Here is a 21,560-nt window from a genome sequence, read left to right as displayed (position 1 = left end):
TATCTCCGTCTGTGGCTAATCCCTTCGGATAATAATTTATTGTCTCAACCTTCAGAGGACGGGGATTTGGGATTCTTTGTCTCCTTCAGAAAATGCATAAAAAAGGTATCTAATATGTTGAAACTATCACGGGTAAAGTGTCGATCATGCGTCGCCACCGTACAGGTGTTTTCCCGTCCTCTAAAGGTTAAACCGCTGGTTAAAGGAAACGGGTAACAGAAGGTATGTACTTAAGATGAACGATTTCAACAAGTTTGATAAATTATTGTTTATTTTTAAATCGTTAGTCGTCTTACAAAAATATCATTGTGTGGTGTATGATTAGATTAAGCAAAATGTACAACAAACAACAAGGTCTGATAATCAGATCTACGAATATAGGTAACAAGCCTGACAATATGAAATGTATCGAAAAATATGTTATTTCATTGTTTTAAATGGTATCTTCGCAAATGTTAACGTATATAAATTTGTCAGTATAAAATACGGTATATCAAGCGCATACGAAGAACACGTGTAATTGTACCTTACCAACAGCTTTGAAATTACTTTGTAAGTACAGTGTCAAACCTTCGCAGGTACGTGGGTAATAGCATGATTGAGTTTTATCGTCTGACCAATCGATTAACCAAATGACTGAACAAACTTGTGCAGGTTATAAGCGTTGAAGTAGCATTCTGCCACCTGCTATAGAGTTAATAGGCAGGGCTGGTTACCGATGATACTGTTTTACTAGCTTGACGCTCGCCCTGTGCAATCTCCCCTCTCTTAATGCGCATATATTTCAGGTACGCGTCTATCCCGAAGGCAATCATTGCGCCGAATCCAAAAAACTGTAAAAGTATCAAGTTGTTAAACTAAATTCATTATCGGGGAATGCAGTGTATAGATATATGATAATTAGATTTTTAGCGGTATACGTACTGTAGCGAAACCAAGTGCGCCATCGTACGAAACACAGGTGACGATCACTACTGCAGCCACAAAGTTGCACACACACCAAATAATACAGAAGACCAGCTCCTGCGAATAGTAATTATTATTTCGCTTAAGAATCAATCGACTGAGATTTGAATTATTTCGAATTACGAACTGACAATCAATGTGGAAATAAAGCAATTGTCAAATACTAGCTACGTCAATTTTTCAACTTACTATTTTTAGCCACGGTATTTTGTGGAGCTTTTCGATAACGTGGAATAGGTAGAAGATAAATATGATAGCGGTATACCAAAATCCACCCATGGCAACTGTGTTGAACCATTGACCTTGGCTTTTGTAGGCAAACAGCGTAGTTGTCACACAAATGAAACCGAGGAGACTGAAAAGCTGATGAGAAAACAAGTCCAATTAATAAAGAAGAAAGGGCTATAATTTATTTCACAATTTTTTGCGATAAGACAAGAGACGTGAGAATGCTTAACATTTGTTACCGTACCATTTGTGCAATTCTCAATATACTCGGCAAAGTCAGAATCAATGAACGATCAAACCTGATCGTAGGGTTGACCGTGGTAGTTCCGACTGTGACCATTGTAGTGGTCGTATGCTGACCTGGAAATCCCTGCTGCATTTTGTTGATTGTTTCACTGGTACACAGGTCTGAAATCGTACAAGTACGGGGCAATAGTTACTTTAAACTCGGTCTTGTGGTTTACTTATCAGGATGTAGTGAACGCTGTGCTTATTTCTTAACAAGTTTTCGTAAGCAAGAAAGGTGAAAATAATTTTACATGCTATGAAGGGTAAAATATTTTACTCGCATGTCCTTATAACTTTGCCATAATATCGAGCAGCATTGTGACATAGTTTAAGCTCATCGATGTAAAAATTAGCCTACCTGTTGACGACTGAACGTTATTGTCGTCGATGACGGTAGTCGTGTTATATTGCAAAGTGAGGAGAAAGAGAGAGTGAGAGAAAAAGAGGGGAAAAAGGGAACGCAAGAAAGCGCTTACCAAGTTCTCAAATCGGCGATTACGAACCGCGTCTTGACTATCGATCAACCTGGAACGTTGTGTGTTTTTTATAATTAATATAAACCGATCGTTCTACCGCGCTCACGTCACTCAATGAAAACTTTAAGACTGAATTCTTAGCAGGAGGCGTCTACTGGAGGCGTCACTCACTATCGCTTGCCGTCGCTTTGGCGCACCGAGTAACCATATTAAATTGCAGAGAACCCATCGCTGGATAATATTCAAGAAATAAGATATCTCTGACTTACTGTCCGTCGGTAATTTGTCGACATAATTCGCCATGTTTGACGGTAAGCAAAGATCACGGTGGTCTGGTTTTCAGTCGGTAACCCTAAATTCATCATCACTTTCTAAAACGTGTGTTGAAGAAGGAAAAAAAACCGAAACTCATCAAGCTAATTTAATTAATTGCAGCTAAATGGCGGTATCTACCGTGACGGAGAAGAGCGAAATTTGAAACGATTCAAATCTCGATCATTAGACGAAAGCCTCGAAGAACTTTGTTGCTAAAAGTTACTTGTCATTGTACGCGAAATCATTAATTTGCCACTGTGATGCGGAGTCATATTTTCAACGCACAAATATTAAACGTATCCGATACAAAAGGAAAATTCTTTTAAGATTCCTACGCATCTAGAATCCGAAAGATTACGGCGCGCATATTTAGTATTATCATTTATTGATATTGAAAGGAAGTCTAATGGCGGGCGATATGCATATGCGCGAATTAGTTTGAAAGTCGCGTTACGAAATCCCGAATAGACGCAGCGGTATCCGAGGGAACAGGATGGGGGTAGAGAAGATGCGATAAATTTACGCGTTCGCGGAGACTAGATGGAAACTATGGGCAGCGATCCAATCCCGAGGGATAAAAATAGTCCGGGCGAGCGTCGCCGCTGGTGCGAAAGATACTAAGAGACCCCCGAGTGTGCAGAGACTGCGGATGGCGACGGGATAGGACTCAGTCTTCGCCGGCCGGGCCCGCTAGGTATTATTCGGTGGACAGTGGTCAGTGCGAAATAGAAATAGAGAAAAGTGAATTAAAGAACCGAAGGAGCAAGCGAGACTGAACGGAAACATCGGCCTAAGAGGAGCAGATTTCAGTGCGTGCGTGCGTGGTTGCGTGCGTGCGGGCGTTGATGAGGGACAGTGATTCGTGAAAGTTTCATAAATGAGTGTAAGTCGCAATTGATTCCTCCGATGGATACAGACTTAGATTACATACATAAATGTGAAGAAAAGCTAGTTACAAGATCACTCGCAGCTCCTGGGTGCTTCTCTCACGAAAGTCTGTGAAAGATCTATAAGCAGTTTAAAAATAACTCATAAATGGTCGGAATGGTAAAAATTGGGTCGCATCGCCGATAGACAAAACGGGAATTTATAGATACGAGCACGCAGAATTCTAAAATTCGCATTGGGAGCAACGGAAGAAAGGTGGTAATGGCTTCAAAATCGTATGTCGGTACGAGGTGTGTGGATTCCGATGATCGCAAATGCGGTATCCGAGTTTACGCATATATTCTAGAAATAGAATACATCTGTAGAGAAAACGTTGAGATTACCAACATCGGCCAATCCAAAGCGAGGTCATGAAAATATAGTGAAATATTTTCGGCTCCTCGTCTAACATGCGATCGTTTAATAAATCGCGAACATCCATTTCGCGTAAACCTTATACCCTCCCCTTTTTGCTTCTCGGCACGGCGGTTCTCTTTCTGGCACGTCGACGAAACGAATTATCCAAATAAACTAAAACGAATTTACAAATTCGTCATTTTCATGATTTCTAGTCTAGCAATAAACCCGATCGCACGAGTTTTCTTTCTATCGATTCCCGCAGGATTTCCCAGTGCGAATTCTGGTAAATTCGGATTATACAAATGTTTCAATGAATTGCCGAAATTGTCGTATGTAACAATTAAAAACAACTCGCGGAAGTATTCTCGCTCGATGATCGCATATAACACACGAAACAGCGCTTGGCCTGAATAGAGGGACTACAGCGGATCTATTTCCGTACCATCATCACACTCGAGTATAGAAAACGGTGCAAGTTCTGTCACTCTACAGGCCGGGGGGCCATTTTTTGGAACTTCCATCCGAACCGCTCTCCAAATCGAATCCTGCACAATACTAATATTTTCACCAAAGCGTACAAACACTCTTCTAACGTTCCTCGTTATTTTTTTTCCAGAACTCTGGAGCTCAACGATGGGAGCCCATGGCCATCTCCAACCCCTCGACTCGAATGCGCGCCGCTCGTTCCATGCCGCATTGGGTGGTAAGTTAAACAGTGCTGGGTTCATTCCCCCTGCGTAATTAGAACAGGAGCAAAATTCCGTCGAGAATAAACACGACTTTGTCGGGTAGATCCGTGAAACTCTAGGTGTTAATTATCCGCGAAATTTCGCGCGGTGTAACTTGATCATTGGGAAAACCCTCATCAGAGCCTTGATGATAGAGTTTCTGATCAAGAATTCTCGAAGCGAAAATTCTCGGGCAATCTGGCCTCACTCGAGACGAGAAAAAAGCGTCGCAGAATCGCGTCTTGATTGTATATAACTGTAGATTCTGTATCTAACAATAAGTTCAACTTAAAGATTGGTTTTGTGAAGACACTTGAGGTACCTACTATTTGTTTAATCAAAAGACTGTGTGATTAACATTTTTTACTTACCTCAGAAAGGAAACCAAGATACATATTCAAAATACCTAATTTTTAATAAAAAGACAAATTAACAGTTGTATAAGAAGACACTCAAAGTTTAATTTAGTTAGTTTTATTAGAAAAATGCGTAAGTAATTAAAATTTGAACTACAACAAGACAAACAAGTACATAATAAATGTTGATGATTGTTAAAAATCTTGATTTCATTTTGCATTTAATTAAAAATTTATAATTTTTTTTTTTTTTTTCAAGTTCTAGAAAATTCTTCCAATCTCGGAATTCCTAGTCGACAATTGTCCAGTTTCGAGTGAAAAAATAAGTCGGTAAATCGGAGCCCCTACTCGATGAGTACATTCCTCCGCAACCAGAGGAGCACGCTCCCAAGCAAATATTCGGTCATTTTAAACTTTCAGACCCAGCAGCAGCAGCAGCAGCAACAACGGCAACAACGCCCCTCAGACTGGCCACGACGTCCACCGTCGCCGCCGCGAAGTCCTCCTCCATCTTTGACGGGGGACTGCGGGGATCCGGATTACGAGGTGATAGAGTTTCCTCCACGACAGCAACAGCAGCAGCAGCAGCAACAGCAACAGCAACAGCAGGGGGACAATCGACGGGGGCTGAACGGGAAGCTGGATCCCCAGAGGGGGGTTAAATGCGCGTTGTGTGGATCGGAGAACGTTTTCGCGCGATGCGAGGAGTGCAGAGAGAACTACTGCGAGACCTGCGACGACATGAACCACAAGCACCCTAAGCGACGAGGTCACGTGAGGAGACGACTGGTTACCAGCAAGACGAACGTCAGCCGTCCACCCCTGCCACCGAAGGGTGAAAACCCGGCAACGCCGCCGGTTCCGCCGCCGAGAAGAAACCGCAAAACAACTCAGGTAGGCTGCGTTCTGGCCTAGAGAAAGAACGCTTTCGGTCCAAGGGTGACGTAGTGAACCCGCGACGGTTGTTCAACCCTTTGTTCCGGTTCTTTCTCCTTCCTCTCCATTTTTTAATCCGCTGGCCAGTTAGATGGCTGTTGACGCTTTTTTCGTTTTAGACCCGTGAACGTGTGCATAAGATAATTTCTAATAGGTCAGCTGATATATACTGCTGCAGGTATTTTCTATCCTGTTCAATATTCAGGACAGTTGTATGGTTAGTACCATTATACTATACTATCCTCCCTGAACGAACCATCCTGCTACACCGACGCCACGGATTTTCGCTATGATAGTCTATGTAGTTTACGCACTGCAGCTGCTATTAATCGTCTTGCATCTTCTTCACCTATAATTATTATTGTTAAATATTTATTTAAACAAAAAAAAAAAAAAAGAAACCCATCCGACCATGCAAATTATTTAATTGTACATACATATTTATTATTTATATATATACTATATATACTACATTTTTGTTATTAATACAATACGTTGTTACAAAAGTAATCATTGCCGTATTCACTGAACCCGCTTCACTGTGTGAAAACTTTCGTTTTTTTCCTCACACACACACGCACACGCGCGCTCGTACGTGCGTAATACTAGAAAATCGTCACAATCATTAGACCCTTCTGTAACGCGTTTCTTATCTAATCGCATTATACAACGATATTATATATGTATATTTATCGTACAATTTCATCAGCAGTTAGTGAATACGGTTTGCAAATTTTCTGCCTTACAGAGATTACATGCTTTTGTCTTTTTTTTTTTTTTTTTTTTTGTTACTTTAAATTTTCTTTACTTCCAGCGAGTGCTGCGCACACGTTTCTTTTTTTTTCATTTTCTCCCCAGTGTCCCGCTTTCTCTGCGTACAATTCAGAAAACTTAAGCGAGCCATTAACGGAACACGGTCCGGGAATCTGGCACATAGAGCACACATCCGCAGTTCCCAATTCCAGCCGCCCGTCGCAGGATCACCGATCGATTCGGATCCACTTTAAGCCTGGGGAAAAGCAGCGACAAATATCGTTTATCGACTTTGATGGTTTGCTTTCGACGTTTTTTCACGTGTAGGGTAAAGCGAGCTTAAAGCAGGGATCCCCCGAGTTATCGCTGACCAATTTCCGCCGGGGAAGCGCTGGTACCCAGGGACAATCAAACTCCACACGGCCGCTTCCGGCCACCCCTGAAACCCAGATGCGAAACGCACAATCGACCCAATCCTTGGCCGCCGGGATCGTCGACGGAACTGCCGCTGACAAAATGTCGACGCTTCAGGTATAACAACATCCACGTGTATTTCCAATCGAAAGAACGAGCTCACTCACAGCAGGCCTTCGATACCTCTCAGGAACGCTACAGACGCTACCAGGAGGCGATGAAAGCGCAAGACGCGAGCAGACGAAGACACAACCAGACGGAAAGCTCGATGTCGTCGAGACCGTCGAGCATCGGAAGTCCCCGTCCACTGGTGGCTCCGTCTCCACCGCCCCCGCCTCCCCCGAGAGGAATGATGCAATCGACCAGCGTCTGCGATCTCTCAGCGCCGCAGATGTGGGCTGGAGGGATGCAGCAGGTGGGTGACGATCAACGCTTTCGGACACGTTGGGACGCTCGACGTCCCACCTTTGTTTTTTGCAGCTTTTTATTCGTTAAACTACTTTTTCTGCTAACAACTGCCGAGTTTTATGGTTCTACATGCTCCCTAAAATATTACTAAGGCTAAAAAAAATTGAAAACTTTATTTATTTATTCATTACAACAGTAGTACATGTAAAGAAATTATCGAAATTCATACTTTACCACGAAAAAAAGCCTTCGCTGCTAATCTACCATAAAGAAAATTCGAATGCCAATTTTTACACAAACTCAATACTCACCAAAATCTTTTTCTCGTCGGTTTTGTTGGAAAATAAAAAAAAAAAAAAAAACAACATAACAATTTACGTACTAGATCGAAACTGATAATCAGCTACTCGCACGTAAGGAAAAATGTACGCATGAAAGGGTTAAGTGGTTTTGAACGCCTCCGGACCGCCCGCAAACACGATTTCACTCCGCAGGCTCAGTCGATGGCGCATCTCGGGCTGGGAAGGATGCCGATGATGTGGTATCCGCCCGGGACGCCCTGGGACGGTTCCTTGGGGGGCTCGACGCTGAGCCTCCACCATCCCTCGATGTGGGGCTACCCGCCGATGGGTTACCACCCTTCGCAGATGCTGCCCCCTCAGTACCCGGGCACGTTGTCCAGAGCGCACAGCCCAGCCAGGAGTCTGAAGTCTTCGAGGAGGTCGAGGGCCGCGTCACCGTCGCCTAGTCTCAAGTCCAGAAAGTCACTCGCTTCGAGGTCCAGGTCGCGCAGGTCGCCGGGATCACCGTCTGACGCAAGCTCCGAAAACTCGGAGGAATCAGACTTCGACGACCGGATGTCGAGGGGGTCGAGAAGCGTTAGAAGAAGCAGCGTCACGCGCAGCAGACAGCGGCTTCATCCCGATGACGAGGTCAGAACTCTGCCCTCCAGGAACCGCCAGAGGTGAATATCTAGTCCGTCTGGTGCTGGTCGTCCATTTACGCGATGATTATTTGCTCTGTTTTTCTTCAGCAAATGGCGCTCCGAGGACAGGATCCACGGTATCGACGATCGCCGATCGTCGGACGTGGTAATGGATGACGAGCGGAGGAATTCAAAGGTGGACCAGGGCCAACGGGTGAACAATGGTACCGGGCTTAGGACGAGGCAGCAGACGAGCACCGACGAGGAGAACTTCGATAGACGATCAGGGTTCAGCCGAGGGCGGCACAGAGTGACCAGTTCGTCGGACGACTACTTGGAGCGTGGAGATAGATCCTCGATTCCGAAGAGCGTGCGGAGGGACAACGAGAACAGAGCGTCACTCTCGAGGAGGAACACGGTGAACTCGGAATCCGATGACATGGAAAGGTCTCGCGGACGACGAACCGACGTCAGGAGGTCGTCTTTCGATTCGGACAGTCTCGAGGCAAAAACGAGCCCTAGAACTCCGGACAAGTATCGCGAGCCGTCGTGGGAAAGGAAGATGCAGAAACAAGCCCGGGATGCCGAGACGCCGGGTGCAGGACTGCAGCGATTCGAACCGGTCAAGGACGAAGCGAAACGGGATGTTGAAACTTTGCCAGAGGAACCGGCCCCGCCAAGTCAGAAGATGGACTCGAGGTCGCCTGCGAACACCCTCAATGAGGAATGGTCCTGCGAACACTGTACGTTCATAAACGAGGCGAAGGAAAGGGTCTGCGTCGTTTGCTACAAGACGAAATCAAGCGCTCTGCCCCCGACTCCGACCCCCGAGGTGACGCACGCTTCGAATCCGAGCATCGCGAGCTCGAATATTGAGAAGAAGATGAGCACGCTGAAAATTTCGAACAGCGAAGAGAGTGGGGACAGTGGATCAACCAAGAACAAAGGTAGAATGCGAAGAAAGATCAGTTTCTCGTTCGGGACGAAGTTGTCGAAGTAATTACGACGCTACCTTGATGAACAGTCTTTAATTGCTACTGATTTTTTTACTTGGAAAATGATTTTTTCACTACCCCTCAAGTGTTTCATTCTCATTTTCACTCTCGATACTCCTTCTTTTTTCCCATCATCATCGTCATCATCATCATCAACTGTAATCTTGAATGAATAATAAAGAACACTTTACAAAATTCACTCTTACCACATGAAACCACTCGACAAACCAAATGCATAGTCGTATTTGAAACGCGACTCGACGATACACACGCACTCTCAATTAATCCAGCTAACTGCCCACGTTCCAAAGCCCCTTTATTATTCATTCAAGGTGACCGAGACCAATGTCGATCGACTCTTCAGGCACGATTGTGCATTTGGCTAGTCACGCGTCAATCATTCTTCTTCTTCTTTTTTTTTTCTCTCTCAACCTTCCAGAAGAGAATACCGTCAATCATTCGGTAACTTCAGTCGTTGCGGAAAAACCGCAACCGGTTCAATCGACCGAAATTCCCGTTCCCCGAAAAACAGGCACTTCGACATCGACCGCTACTTCGCCGATGGGCTCGCCTGAGACCTCGAAGAAACTCGTATCTGTCGCTGCAACTGGTCCCGAAAAACATACCATGTCGACTTCAACGTCGCCCCCACCTTCGCCGGAGGTGAAAAAAAAATTAACCACCACAGAACCGGCGACACAGAAGAAGACAAACGAAATGGAGACTGTTTCTGGTCTAGTCACAAAAGGAACTTCCCCACCGCCGCAAAGTATTTCTACCCAGGTGAAGATTGATAATAATTAACAAATAATGGAGTTGCAGTTTTCTTTCTTAATGCCAACTTCCGATGTCGGTGTTCCAGACCTACGACGTCCTCCCGGCGAGAAACAACGGGAATCTTAGAAGATCTGCTTCGGTGATGGCACCCAAGGGATCCATCTATTGCCAGGACAGCGATTCCGAGGTATCGCGCAATGTAGCAAGAAACTCATGCCTCGCTGTCTCTCCCTCAGCAAGGAATGAGTTTCAATCGCCAAATTTTTTTTTATCTACCTCAGCGAACGAGCACCAGGAGTTTGTGTTTCAGGAGGGCATCAGCTACGCGAACAGTCCAGACTTGTATCCTCCACGTTCTGCACAGCTGCACCAGCAGTGGGTTGGGCATTCTAAATCGGGCAATGCAGGGAGGGACTGGACGAGAAGAAACTCGATCGACTCCTCGACGCAGCGTTACTATCATTCTAGGGTAGGCTACCGAAAGGCTACGAAAGAAACTGATCCTGTGGCAGTCCCTAGCAGCAGTCCGCTTGTGGCCCTAAGAAACCCTCCGTCAGCTTACGTTGTTGCGCATATAATACTGTAATAATTTCGTTGATGATTAACTAACTGTTGAACAATAATATCTCGCGTTCCGTGGCTTCGGTGCGAATGCAGGCAGGTGTAAAAACTTTATTACAACTACAGCCAAAGACACACGACAAAATGTCGTGACGCCTACTACTAATTTCCTGTTCCTTGGTAAACCCTAACGATCCGCTCTTCTCTATTCCTCGATTATTAGTGCGTTCCGTGCATTGTGGGAAAACGTTCTAACATTGATGTTCTAAAATTTGTTATTTCACTATAAACTCACATTTCCAATCACGATTTACCAATGAACATCATTCTTTGTTTTTGTCTCGATTAGGAACCAAGTCAGTCCAGGTACGGTGACGTCGTTGGCGCCGCTCAAGTCTCGACACTGACCCGTCAGGGTTTGGAGCTTGTCGATCTGCTCCGGGAGGCTGAGCGTCAGGGTTATTCAACCGACGATCTCCAGGTAGCTTTGGCCCAGGGCGCCACTAATCCGATAGAATGGCTTCGAGCCCAGTGGCCGCACCTGATAGAGACGGTTCAGGTCCTCGTCGCTACCCAGGGCAATGAACGGAAGGAAAACAATAACGTCGGTATTATTTCCATGCACGAAGCTAAAGAGGCACTCAGATCAGCCAAAGGAGAAGTTTGGACGGCTGTTACCGCCGCGGTGCAGCGAAGGCAGCGAAAGGTGTTGTAAATATTTCTATATCTCACCCGTGAAGAAAATTGAGCGTGGATTCTAACGAATCTGCTTTCTTCCAAAGTGTGCGGAAATCATGGCCAAAGGCACATTCTCGATGGCAGAGGTGGTCAAAGCACTGAACAACAACGCCGGTAACGAAGAGGCAACGCTTTTGGAACTGCAAAAAAATCAGCTCAAGCCATTTTTGATGAGAATTTGGGGTCCACCCGTCGGAGTGGAGAACGAGGACGCTGCACCGATCGAAGGTTCGTCTTAAGGCTTGGACTTGGGGCTTTGAAGGTGTTACATTGACAAGGCTGGGAATTTTTTGTGACACTTGGTTTCAGATGCAGCGGGGGCAATCGCGGGTGTGTTAACGAGGGTATCTGAACAGGGTCAAGATGAGTTAGAAGCGGATGCGTTGAAACAGGTAACGTCTCCAATGGTAGAGAATTTCGTCGCGTTGCAGGCAGACTTTCAGCATCAATTGGCAGCGCTTAGACAATTGACGGACGATTGGCAAGTGGGCGGATCGGGGGACGCATCGGATACCGTTACCCAAATAATAAGTAATAAAGTCGATCTATTCAGCAGTTTTGACAGCGTCGCTAGCGCTGCTCTTAATCTAGACGAGAGAATGGTACCGCGAGCGGTTCACGATGTTGATTTAAACGACAAACCCGATGCGATGACCACTGTCAAAACTCAGCAAAGACAAAACGTCGCATCCTCAGAATACGACCATGATCAATCGATTGGCAATTTACCACAGTTCAATCAAAAGTTGGAAGTCCCGACTGCTACTCAAACTCCGGATCCACCAGAAGAACCTCAGCCGCTGAAATTATATGAGACGATCGAAGGCAGTCATCAACCAACACTCGAACCAATCTCAGACTCGATTAATGATCAGAAAAGTAGCCCGCCTACACTGAACGAAGCAAATATAAGCGTGACAGATCAATTGGTATCAATTCCTAGTTTGACCGCGAAAGAATTGTCGAGTATTCTTAAGCCTGACGACCATCTCAACACAGGAATTCATACGGAAGAAGCGATTGTGCTTGAAGAAACTTTGATTGAACAGCCGGTTGCGGAAGTGAAGCATTTTATGAATGCAGAACCGGCAAAGGTAACTTCCGACGAACAACCTGCGAAGTTGGTTGAACTAACCGATGAAAAAAGCCCTGAAAAAATCCCTGAGATATCATCCGAAGAATCTGATCCTCCTCAAACCGTAAAGCTAGGGGCTTCCTTACAGTCAGTAGCTGTAGAACAGTTGCTTACAGCAGTGAAGTCACTTCCGGAACAGCTAATTGGCCCCTTGGCAGCAGCGCTTAATATGTTGTCTCCTAAACGAAGTGCAGAAATTTCTTCGAATGAACCTGACAAGCAAGAAAATGACAGCGGGTCACCGAACTTTGCGAATTCGAACTCCGAATCGATGGTGAAGTTAGAAAGCATTGCCGAATCCTTGATAAACGATCATCCGATTAAGTCAATTACAAATCCGAGTTCTATATCAACATCAGTGGTAACAGAATCTTTAAATAAATTAGAAAGTGACAATAATCATTCTTCTGTTACTCAAAGTGATCAGATGGCTGTGGCAACTGTTTCTAACGAGAATGAACCAACGTTATTATCCCCGAGAGGCGAGGATAAAGATGAACCTGTCGAAGAAACGAAAGTTTCTAACGCGAATTTGAATCTGAGTAAAATCACAGTCAAAGAGAACCCCACAGGTACAAAACTTAAGGATAACGGTATATCAACTTTAGTCGTAACAGAATCCTTAAATAAATTAGAAGGCAACAAGAATGATTCTTCTGTTACTCGAAATAGTGATCAGAATATTAGAGAGGCTGTGGCAACTGTTTCCAACGAGGATGAAGCAATGTTATCATCCCCGAGAGGCGGGGATGAAGACGAAGCTGTCGAACGAACGAAAATTTCTAACGCTAATTTGAATCTGAGTAAAATCACAGTAAAAGAGAACCCCACCGGTACAAAGCAACCTTCAGTTCCCGAGCTCACGCAGACAGTTTCACTGGCAACGAATTCGCAAGTCCAAGAGCCAACCTCGTTAGAAGCGGATTCTTCAAATGTATTGGATAGATCAACAATCTCAGAATCAACTTCCGTTAAAGTTGAACTTCAAAATACGTCAGAAGCCACAATATCTTTCGTCGATCAACCGATTCCAACCATAGCGAACTTATCAGTTACGGATCCAGTTTTATACGAGAATGATTCTGTAACTATTCAGCAGACTTCCGCCGAGACAGAGTTCGCGGATCAAGAATCTACTTACACAGTTGAGAGTTCTCAGGACGAAGTATTACCGCGTAGCATTTGGACTTTCACCGCTGGGAATTCGTCGGAATCTGCTGCGTCAAATCTAAAACTGGAAACCAGTGATGCAATAAATTCTAGGAAAGAATTATTGCCTGCTGCTGCAGAAATTAATGTTCCAAGAGTTAAATCGGCCACCATTCAACTGATATTAGTTCAACCGAAACCAGATGTTACCGTCACTCCGATCAGCGAAACTAACGTCACCGCCGATGATGTAAACATTCCGGTGATGGAAGCTGCGCCAGTCGAAAAATCCACAGAATTTCGAGTCGATGAAAATTCTGTTTTTAATGATAAATCCGTCGGGAATCAACCACACCAACTTCAAACACAGCTTGAACAAACAGAGCCATCTGGAGATGACCCTGAAAAAGATGGGACGAATACATTGAATGAGCAGCTCGTAACGTTCAACGTCGATAAAGACCCGGTCGTCGATATAAAATCCATCCCTGATCATCCTCAGTCACTGGACATTATATCTAAGGAAACACAATCTTCCGTTAACGAACCGAAAAACATAGTCAATAAGCAGTATACAAAGCTTGAAAATCTTGGAGACACTGTTGCAGATGCTGCACCCGTCATTAATCAATCACAATCGTTTGCAATTCAATCTGTGGAACCGCAACCTACCGATGACCCCAAAGATGTTACAAAGAATCTGGTCAACGAGGAGTCCACAGAACTTCGGTATGTTCAAGATATTGTTGTGGATGAAACTAAACTCATCATTGATCAGCCACAGTCATTCGAGACTCAAGCTACAGAGATAAAGCCTGCCAATGACACCGAAGGAATTAAAAAACATCCGGTGGCTGTCCATGAAGATTTTGGGACACTTATGTCTTCAAAGATATCCGAAATTCTCACTGCAACCGAAAGTGAACTATACGAAGGAGTTTTGCAGTCATCAGAAGTCATCGAAAATGAATTACCCTTGTCTTCCGATCCCGAGGTAGTAGTGATGCAAAAACCAACAACGAATACCTCGCAATCGCAACTAATTAAAGCTGCGACTTCTGTCGAGGTATCTGTTGAGAAATTCCCAACGGTACTACAAGACACAGTAGGTGATCATACAGCCACTGATAGTGACTCTTCATACGATTCATTCGACTCTGTTCCTGAAGCAGAACAACAGACTGAAACACCGCTCCTACTCGCCGGCCTGATTAGCGACTCCGTTAAAAATGGTCAAGGTGCCGCTGAGGCAATGATTAAAGAGGTTGGCGAAATGCAACTTGAAAAAAACGAAACTGCTGCGTTTTCGGGAATAATTGATCAGCGATCGTCAACTGTAGCTGAGGAAATCATAGAGGATAACATTAGTAATGGTAAAATACTTCCAGCTAAACCGAAATTCGAAACGTCGGTCCAGGAGGAAGCCCTTCGAAAATCCAAGACGAATTCCAAAGTCATAACGAAACCAAGATCTAGATCCCCTGCGAAAAGGGTATCGTGCAGACGGAAATCACCCGTAAAAACTCAGAGAAGATCAACGAACATTATTCCGAAGACCAACAACGGCGTGAATTCTATGAAATTGAGTCGCACGCCGAATAGCAAGACTGCGTACAAAGCTCAAGAAACAGCTAAGGAGATATTGAAAAAGATCAGTACTAAATCCGCGTCGAAAGAGTCTCTTCCGAATGTGACAAGTCCCGCGAAAAATATTGCGTTAAATAAATTTGCGGATAAATCAAAGCTTAAAAGTTCAGTTGCAAACGTCACCAAGAACTCGAGTGCTTCAAAGGAGGCAATTTCGCAAAGACCTGGTGTCAAAACACCTGGACCGAAAGTTAAGGAAATTCCGACAAAGTCAAAAGTTTTAAAAGAAACAAAGCTCACGTCTTCGCAGCCAGAAGCTTCACAAGTCGATGATAAAAAATCGGTGGTTGTGAAACCAGGCGACAAGAACAAAATAACCTTGACAAGGACGCCAGTGAAGTCGGAAAAATCATTGCAGAAAATCGCCGCGAATCCAGTGGCGAAATCTAAGATTCCAACGACCCCTTCGAAGATACCAGTCTTTAATAGCAAACAGAATGCGGCCAAGCTGATCTCAGCTGTACTAAACAAAAAGACAAACACAATGCCAACAACGGTCTATTCTTGTCCCAAAGTTTCCAGCACCATGCCGAGCAAAACTCCGTTCGTTAGTGAGAAAAAGACAACGAAACTCGTCCCCTCGAAACCGAGCAGCGTAGGGAGAGCGGTTAAACAAGGGGCAAATGTCCTCAGGAACACCGTTGTTCAGAATCAATCGAATGTAGAAAAGAGAGCCAAGTCCTTGCCGGAAGCTGGGAGGCTGAAGGAAGCGACACGCAAAAATCAGGAACTGATAGAGGCGACGAATTCGACCGGTATGACAGACGATGAATCGGAAGAAGAGTCGGATTCCGACGACGACGATTCGTCCAGGCAAATTGATAGATCAACGGAAACGGACGATTATTCAAGTTCCCAGGGATATTCGGAAGTTCGATTGGGAGATAACTCAACCTTTGGAGAGGATTTTTTGGAGACTGGGGAATCCGAGGGCAGCTTGGTCGGGTTGGAATCGGACCTGGAGGATGAACCCGAGGAATTAACCGACGCTGAATACATGTTGCAGAAAACTTTAGACAAGATAAACGCCGAGATTTCTGAATACGAGTCCGACGACGTTGCCGACGATGACAACGATGCATTTAACGATTTTGAAGAAATTGCGAAAAGTAACGAGTACGTAGATGCGGTTGAGCAAAATAATGATGGAGAACTCAAAGCGGAAATAGAGACAGCAAATGCAACAGAGTCGGGGCCTGAAAAGACTGAAATTGGAGTTGCTGAAGTCTCCAATAAACCGAAAACTTCCGTGGACGGAGTACAAGACGAGAGTGTAACGAAGCCTGACGATCCTTCGGCGGTATTGAAAATAAGACGAGGAAAAAAATCGGGATCCAGCCAGAAAAGCAAGGGAAAAAAGAGGTTCTCGCTGGTGGCAAGTTTTGTTGATAAATTTGAGAAAGGAGCAAACCAGTCAGTTGAGAAAGTCGCAAATGATCATGACGTGCGAGAGGATCGTGCTGATAAAGACGACGATAAGGATACAACGAAGTTAGAAAATATTGGGACGGATGATAGAGAGGTCAGTAGACGAGTGCCAACCCCAATCTGCCAATTAGAATGGATTATTGATTTTGATCAAAGGGGGGGCCAATGTCTACAAACAGCTCGGGACAAAACGAAATTCTCGTTTTTAGCTTTGGGCGATGACGCCACAGAAGAGAAATACAAATAGAGATATAAGTGATTCACATAGGATTGCGATTGAAGTTGAATTGATATTTGAACTCCGTCTTGTCTTGCAGTGCATTTAACCCTAGACATAAGCGCAAATTGGCTGAAATGGTTATTCACGGTAAGTATATAGAGAGTATGTTAATTAATAAACGAGTGACTAACACCGATCCGTCTCTAATTACTCGGTTCTCATTTCACTTGATAGATGTTTGATCCGTACGCACATCACAGTGACTCATTACTTCATTACGTCTCTCGACTCCTTCAGAGCTTGTTTCTAGACGTTGGTTCTTCGAGTTGAGTGAAAAATCATTCATTGCACCAAAGAAATAACCAAATCACCCAACGTTAACGTCGATCGAAAACCCAGATCATAAACGAGCTCGAGACCCGTTATTACATTCGCAACCCCAAATCCCGGCACATTTAGTTTCTGTTTATTTCAGAGAGTCGCCAGACGCCTCTTGGCCGAAGGACGAGCTTCGTGCTACGACGAAGCAGAGACGGCGGCGAGTCTTCTGGCCTTAAACTTCGAAGACGAAGAAGCTTTGCACGCTGCAAAAGAATGCGGCAGTGTCGAAGCAGCCCTGGCCTACCTGCAACAGGAGTGCGAGCTTTGCACCGGTCGATTCCCCATGAGCCAGGTGAACAGATCCAGGGACAATTCGAAATGCGGAGTGAAGATGTAACCGGTGATCGTTTTCTTTCAGATGGTTTCGATGCTGAAGTGCATTCACCGCTGCTGCAACGACTGTGCAAAGAATTATTTCACCATCCAGATCAGCGACCGCAGCATCACCGACGCCGTATGTCCGTTCTGCAAACAGCCCGATCTCCAGGACGCGACGGAGGACGAGGTCCTTGAGTATTTCAGCAACCTCGACATCCAGCTTAAGAACTTGCTCGACTCTCCGATCCATGAATTATTCCAGAGAAAACTTAGAGACAGGACCTTGATGCAGGATCCGAACTTCAAGTGGTGTGTCCAGGTAATTAAATGCGATTGAAAGCGAAAATCGTGTTTCTACAACGTTGTGTTTGCCCCAGTGTTCCAGCGGGTTTTACGCCAATCCAAACCAGAAACGTCTCATCTGCCCTGACTGCAGATCCGTGACCTGTGCCTCCTGCAGACGGCAGGTAAGTTCTCTTCGTCTTCGAATATAACGGTTATGTGAAGTAAATTCGCGGTGAACTTGCAGTGGGAAAAACAACACGAGGGAATCACCTGCGAGCAATTTGCCGAATGGAAGGAAGAAAACGACCCGGATAACCAGGCGGCGGGTCTGGCAAAACACTTGGCGGACAACGGTATCGACTGTCCGAAGTGCAAGTACAGATACTCGCTGTCCAGAGGAGGTGAGCATCTTCTTTTAACTTGACGGTAATTACTGCAATGTCGACGAAGAATTTCAGCCGCTAATCGCGATCTCCTCAAGGTTGCATGCACTTCACCTGCAGTCAGTGCAAGTACGAGTTCTGCTGCGGTTGCGGCAAGGTCTTCATGATGGGTGCGAAGTGCTCGGTGAGTCCCTATTGCGCTAAGCTTGGTCTGCACGCTCACCATCCAAGAAACTGCCTCTTCTACCTGAGAGACAAGGAGCCAGCTGAGCTTCAGCGACTTTTGGACGAAAACGGGGTCACCTACGACACGGAGGGACCGATTGGAGACCGGAAGTGCAAGGTGCAGTTGCAAAAAGAGACGCCGACCGGCGTCGTGGACGCAATTTGTCAGTCAGACGTGGTCAAGGGACACGCCGGACTCTGTAGGTACGTGAAAAATTGCTGCACCGGTTCACAGGGTTCTCGGAATTTGCGGAACAGATAAAGCAGCCCGATAGAAGTGAAAGGAAGACGGGTCGTAGTTTGCACAAGGTCCATAATCTATGCCGCTAGATATCGGAACGAGCGATGGTATAGATTGAAGTTGTAATTCGATGTTAGAAAGAAATGAATGTTGTTAACTAAAATATCGCACCATATGCTGCAGCCTCGCAGTGATTGAAAAATTGAAATTTAACCCGATAAGTAATTATTTTCCATCTTCTAAGAATGCTTTTTCTCATCTCGGCTGCATTGGGATTATTTCGCAACAAGATAATCGGAAAGGTGATTCTTGCCGTTTTCATTTTTATACCAGTTTTCTTCGTTCAAAATACTTGGGACGAATTACCCCACCACTGGCGTAAGTTATCACACTTCGCAATTTTTTTTTTTTTTTGTTTTCTAATTCGAAAAACCCTATTCTGACTTGTTTTGGAACAACCACGAATTTTCTCTAGGTGCACAAAGAATACATCTACGGTGCCTTGTACCTGAATTAAATAAAATTTTATTCGAAAAAATGCTAAATATCAAGGAGTAAACAGTGTGACAACTAGGACCCATCTCCCCCAAGTCCAGCTCTACGAACGCGTTTTGATCGACTCTTGGTTTAGGAACCACTACGTGGAGTACCTAGTCCGATTGATAAGGCTTAGATCGCTGGATCCGCTTCCTCTTCTGACAGAGGATGATTTGGAAACTTGTGTTCGAAGGGCGGGCGTAACCCTGCCGCCAAATTGGTACGGCAGAGAGCCGTGGATGTACAAAAAAGATCTTTTCGAGGTAATGATTACGGTAATAAACATTGCCTATTTACATGGGACACTTTTCCCCCGCAGGCAGCACTACATTGAGTACCTCGCCGGTATCATACTTAAGGCCAAGTTGGACCCCGTCGCTATCTTTGACTTGAACGATGCCAAGCAAGAGTTGCGCCGACGGGGAAAAGTACCCCCAGCCAAAACCAAGGATATGTCCGATAAGGACTATATCAACGCGTGCATACAGGTGATCATTCAATTAGGTGGAAAATTGATCTGTTTATTTGTTCAAATTTATCATAATTCTCTCTCCTTACTTGTACTACCATGAAAGAAATAACAATTTTACCTTGCTGCACGTATTGACAATGACTTCCTTATTTATCGTGACTGTAACCATTATTGTTTCGTAGTTCCCATGTTTATCTCAAGAGTTTGAAATAACATTTTTTTTTTCAGGTTGTGCAAAAAGAGATACCACTGGAGTGATAGTCGGCGAAAATTCATTTGCACTTTATACGTTACTGCACTAGCCAAGGGTCTAGTCGCGGGACGTCTACTATGTTCTACTACTATGTCTATTTATTTATTTTATCCAATGACCAATGTAACGTGCTTATACGTATAGGGGAAAGGCACGGATAAATAAATAACAAATAAGTATCGTGTCACTCCCATCTTTGATGTATTTTTAAAAATATTACCGCAGTCTATAAATGTTTAACGTTCTCAATCAACACTAATTATTTACAATGCACATTGATTCTTCGGGAAGAAATTCAAACATATAAAAAATATTTAACAATTATTAATTAATCAACAGCTAGCTCAGTTCGACGATAAAATCATGCAACGAGCTTTTCTTACATGGAGTTAAATTTTTCGACATCATAGATCCTAGTTTTCTTAAAGTAGTGGCCTTAGCCTTGGCTGCGATCGGGGTTTTATCACACGCGTTAACTCCTCCCAAAATTAAACCTGCACTTTTATCCTTAGTCCTCTTTTTTCGTTTCTTACCGACTTTGGTATCGTTACCTTTCCCTTTGTCAACGGTCACTGTCGGTTTTGGCATTCCCGGTTTGGCAAAGCTAAGTTTAGTGTTTTCGGAGCAGATCGAGCACCTAATGACCGCCTTGTTCCCAGTATTCTTCAGCGCTTTCTTCAACAGCGTGTCCTTATACCTCCCCAGTTTCTTCGTCTCCGCACCCAAGGCCCTCTTCCTGATAATCTTTTTAACGGACTTTCCAGACACCGTGCCCGACTGCAATCTAACTCTGTGTTCGACTTTTGCCCAGAGCGCGCCGCAATGCGAACACATCTCTCCAGGGCCAAATATTTTGCTAGGTAATTCGATCGCGCTCGATAGCTGCCTGCAGCGCCAGCTGAAAGAATTTCACAGTTGTTAAGTTAGGTTAGGTTAGGTTGGCTTGAGGGTTCAGAACATCGCGCATAAAATTTCCAAATAAATGCACAATATGTATAAGTCGGGTGAGATCAGGTTAATTGTCGGATGAAAAACTCTTTAACCGAAAGAACTTACACGTAATAACTTTGCAGCCGGGTAACCTTAGTTCCAGAATAATCTGACAGAAACTTTACAATGTTCCACAAATGCTGAACTTTTTCCATGTTTGGCGAAAGATGTTATCTTGCTTTCCTGCCAGTGAACTTAACTGATACCATTGTTTGTCAAACTCAACTTGTATACTCTGAGCTAACTTAACCTAACTTCACAAACGATCGGGCGAACGTAGCCGCAGAAGGTCGTCACTCTGAAATTGGGAGTCGTGATTGGCGAATCCAGTTACGAATCGCGCCTCTCAACCAATCCGATCGCCCGTTAGTGTCCTTGCGTACTACGCATTCCGGTAGCGCGTCCCCGCCGTACTATAAATACCGAATTCTACTCCACTCATGATTCTGCTACAAACGATTCGATTCAATAATTTCGTTAATACGACCTCGATGCGGTTTTCCACGTTCCACGATCACGAGGCGAGAATTCACATCAGGGATAAAATTTCCGACATATTATTAATCGTTGAACGTGAATAATTCCGAGTTACGGTAAATCAAATTGGAATTTAAAAGCCCGCTGTGAACACACGCTATTTTCTTTCCCAATTTATCGCTTTATCCTCTCGATATAAGCATACGAGGTGAATAATGTAACTGGCTCGTGATTCATTGATGAAAAACCTGCTTGCGCGAAAAAAAAA

At 44.5% G+C, this 21,560-nt stretch overlaps 3 protein-coding genes across 11 annotated transcripts; 1 reads left to right on the top strand and 2 right to left on the bottom strand.

Moving 5' to 3' along the window:
- Positions 1-253: 253 nt before the first annotated feature.
- Positions 254-2,156, bottom strand: LOC107223870 (CKLF-like MARVEL transmembrane domain-containing protein 4). 2 transcript variants are annotated; one of them, XM_015663696.2, is made up of 5 exons: positions 1,959-2,156; positions 1,439-1,602; positions 1,156-1,329; positions 925-1,023; positions 254-833 (listed from the first exon to the last, which is right to left on the bottom strand). In XM_015663696.2, the coding sequence occupies exons 2-5, from the start codon at positions 1,571-1,573 to the stop codon at positions 696-698; spliced, it is 546 nt and encodes a 181-aa protein (XP_015519182.1). In that variant the 5' UTR covers positions 1,574-1,602; positions 1,959-2,156; the 3' UTR covers positions 254-695. The 2 variants fall into 2 exon arrangements, with proteins under 2 accessions (XP_015519182.1, XP_046591380.1); XM_046735424.1 differs by having other exon boundaries at positions 1,841-2,041.
- A 666-nt stretch (positions 2,157-2,822) lies between these two features.
- LOC107223871 (E3 ubiquitin-protein ligase lubel) lies at positions 2,823-20,012 on the top strand. 7 transcript variants are annotated; one of them, XM_046735402.1, is made up of 21 exons: positions 2,824-3,156; positions 4,177-4,263; positions 5,065-5,538; positions 6,661-6,864; positions 6,938-7,162; positions 7,650-8,119; positions 8,189-9,027; positions 9,515-9,858; positions 9,938-10,039; positions 10,163-10,321; positions 10,763-11,119; positions 11,196-11,379; positions 11,461-16,604; positions 17,206-17,403; positions 17,470-17,748; positions 17,807-17,896; positions 17,959-18,115; positions 18,196-18,526; positions 19,126-19,320; positions 19,420-19,588; positions 19,801-20,012. In XM_046735402.1, the coding sequence occupies exons 1-21, from the start codon at positions 3,151-3,153 to the stop codon at positions 19,828-19,830; spliced, it is 10,044 nt and encodes a 3,347-aa protein (XP_046591358.1). In that variant the 5' UTR covers positions 2,824-3,150; the 3' UTR covers positions 19,831-20,012. The 7 variants fall into 7 exon arrangements, with proteins under 7 accessions (XP_046591360.1, XP_046591358.1, XP_046591357.1 ...); XM_046735401.1 differs by having other exon boundaries at positions 10,148-10,321; XM_015663697.2 differs by having other exon boundaries at positions 2,826-3,156; positions 10,148-10,321; positions 19,195-19,320.
- LOC107223874 lies at positions 20,003-21,465 on the bottom strand. 2 transcript variants are annotated; one of them, XM_046735422.1, is made up of 2 exons: positions 20,882-21,465; positions 20,003-20,711 (listed from the first exon to the last, which is right to left on the bottom strand). In XM_046735422.1, the coding sequence occupies exons 1-2, from the start codon at positions 20,968-20,970 to the stop codon at positions 20,165-20,167; spliced, it is 636 nt and encodes a 211-aa protein (XP_046591378.1). In that variant the 5' UTR covers positions 20,971-21,465; the 3' UTR covers positions 20,003-20,164. The 2 variants fall into 2 exon arrangements, with proteins under 2 accessions (XP_046591378.1, XP_015519191.2); XM_015663705.2 differs by having other exon boundaries at positions 20,003-20,723; positions 20,882-21,454.
- Positions 21,466-21,560: the final 95 nt, after the last annotated feature.

The sequence above is a fragment of the Neodiprion lecontei genome, chromosome 3 (genome assembly GCF_021901455.1).
Source record: "Neodiprion lecontei isolate iyNeoLeco1 chromosome 3, iyNeoLeco1.1, whole genome shotgun sequence".
Classification (NCBI taxonomy): Eukaryota; Metazoa; Arthropoda; class Insecta; order Hymenoptera; family Diprionidae; genus Neodiprion; species Neodiprion lecontei.
Note: the sequence above shows the minus strand (reverse complement) of the source record. Positions and strands in the feature narration are given on the sequence as shown.